General features: G+C 45.2%; 1 protein-coding gene across 1 annotated transcript in view; it reads left to right on the top strand.

Moving 5' to 3' along the window:
- The window catches only part of grin2ba (glutamate receptor, ionotropic, N-methyl D-aspartate 2B-a), a gene marked incomplete at both ends in the record, with an annotated part of 64,993 nt that overhangs the window by 53,812 nt on the left and 8,681 nt on the right, over positions 1 to 2,500 (top strand). Inside the window, 3 exon segments of the mRNA XM_083676500.1 lie at positions 520 to 749; positions 989 to 1,149; positions 2,131 to 2,318. Of these exon segments, the coding sequence (XP_083532626.1) occupies positions 520 to 749; positions 989 to 1,149; positions 2,131 to 2,318 (579 nt within the window).

The following is a 2,500-nucleotide window of genomic DNA, read 5'->3' as shown; positions in this document are numbered from 1 at the left end:
ACTCTCTCTCACACACACACACACACAAACAAACCCCAGGTGTTTGTTGAAATTACACACACAGCACCGGAGCTCAATATTCTCTGTTCCTTCTGCTCCCCTACCCACAGTACAGCTTTATGATCCAGCAGCTAATCACAACATAATTACAATAACTGAGCCATTCCTCATCCCGGTCCCTACACTATCTGTTGATTCATATTACCAGATCTGTGCACTTTCTTTAGGTTATTTACATTTGTTTGGTTTTTGGTATTATTTCCATGCACTGTCCATATAATAGGCAGATTTGTTATCTTTTTTTGTGTCACTTGACTTTTAAAACAGTTGTATGACATCCCCATCCATGTAGCCTACAGTTTCCACATAATACACCCAATGATGTTGAATGAACCTGAGCCTGGACCTGTCTCTCCAAGCCCAGGGGTCTACTATAGTATAGTATAGTATAGTATAGTATAGTATAGTATAGTATAGTATAGTATTGCTCATCTCTGTCCCTACCTGTCTCTCCATTAGAGCCTGGGGGTCCATCCTTCACCATTGGCAAAGCCATCTGGCTGCTTTGGGGCCTGGTGTTCAACAACTCTGTGCCCGTCCAGAACCCTAAGGGAACCACCAGTAAGATCATGGTGTCGGTGTGGGCCTTCTTCGCTGTAATCTTCCTGGCCTCCTACACTGCCAACCTGGCCGCCTTCATGATCCAGGAGGAGTACGTGGACCAGGTGTCTGGACTCTCAGACAAGAAGGTACTGTACTGGAAGACCCCACCATGGCCCTCAGCTATCCAGATTCATTACTGCGTTACTCAATCCCTCTCTCTCTCTCTCTCTCTCTCTCTCTCTCTCTCTCTCTCTCTCTCTCTCTCTCTCTCCTCTCTCTCCCTCTCTCTCTCACTCTCACTCTCTTTGTCTATCTTTACTTTATTTCCACTCCTCTCTCTGTAACAATCCTGTTTCATCTCTGTCCCCCCCGCCCCCCACCTCAGTTCCAGAGTCCGTACTCCTACTCCCCTCCGTTCCGCTTCGGGACGGTCCCTAACGGCAGCACGGAGAGGAACATCAAGAACAACTACCGGGAGATGCACTCCTACATGGTCAAGTTCCACCAGAAGAACGTTAACGAGGCGCTCTACAGTCTCAAGACTGGGTGAGGAAGAGAACCTTAGAACGTAGATATAGAACACTGTTCCACTAGAAGGGCCTTAGAACGTAGATATAGAACACTAGAAGGGCCTTAGAACGTAGATATAGAACATAGAACACTGCTCCACTAGAAGGGCCTTAGAACGTAGATATAGAACACTGCTCTGCTAGAAGGGCCTTAGAACGTTGATATAGAACACTGCTCCGCTAGAAGGGCCTTAGAACGTAGATATAGAACACTGTTCCACCATTAGAACGTAGACTAGGTGTTCTACAGTCTCAAGACTGGGTGAAGAAGAGGGCCTTATGTAGTGGAGGTGATTTGGAATCACACTGTCATGATGAGGTAGCCCTGCCTGTGACTTCTAAAGCCCAGGTATAGCCCTTGTACCACGAGGATATCTTCTTGGTACCGGTTTACATTGAAAACCCTGTCGTTTACACCTGGATCAAATGGTATATTGGTCAGTATTTGAGCTTCATTTGATGTAATTTGCCTGCTACAATGGAACCAATAGAAAGGTGCAAACTCTGAGCTAAATCAAGTGGCCCTCAAATATTTGAAAATATTTGACATACTGCATGTATTTGGCATATGGTCTGCTACTGTAAGCATACAGTAGAGGATGAGGACATGGCGCCTTATGGCTGCAGACCTTTGTTGACTTGACTTATTATTTATTTTTGAATATGTATTGTCTTCTTCACGTTTGCCATTTGTCGGTTACAATTATGTCAGTAATTTATCATTAAACCCTGGAGTATAATTAGTTTCCAAGCCAATTTTGTCCTTGATTTCCACTGAGAGAATGTCTACACTGTACCATTACACTGTTTGTGCCAAAGCTAGCCTTTGGCACCGCAGGCTGAAGTCCATTACCCTTATCAGCGGATTAGGGCGACTTAACAGGTTAATTGGGAAGTGTAGTTAGAGTGTAGAACTCGGGCGCTGTAATTACTGTAAACTGTGTGTGTCTCTCATTAGGAAACTGGACGCCTTCATCTACGATGCGGCGGTGCTCAACTACATGGCCGGGAGGGACGAGGGCTGTAAGCTGGTGACCATCGGCAGCGGGAAGGTGTTTGCCTCCACCGGGTACGGCATCGCCATCCAGAAGGAGTCAGGGTGGAAGAGACATGTGGACCTGGCCATTCTGCAGCTGTTTGGAGACGGTAAGAAACAGATGGGGGAAAAAAAGATAGAATCTTTTTCTTATTTTTATGTGGCATTTAACTAAAAACAGTACGCTTTAGTTTTACTGCATGGAAAAAAAACACATCCCAGTTCTCTGGGTTGATTGCAGTCATCCTCTGGAGGACCATAGTAATCAATTAGTCATGAAAACATGTTGTCA

The sequence above is a fragment of the Argentina silus genome (genome assembly GCF_951799395.1).
Source record: "Argentina silus genome assembly, chromosome: 9".
Lineage (NCBI taxonomy): Eukaryota > Metazoa > Chordata > Actinopteri > Argentiniformes > Argentinidae > Argentina > Argentina silus.
Note: the sequence above shows the minus strand (reverse complement) of the source record. Positions and strands in the feature narration are given on the sequence as shown.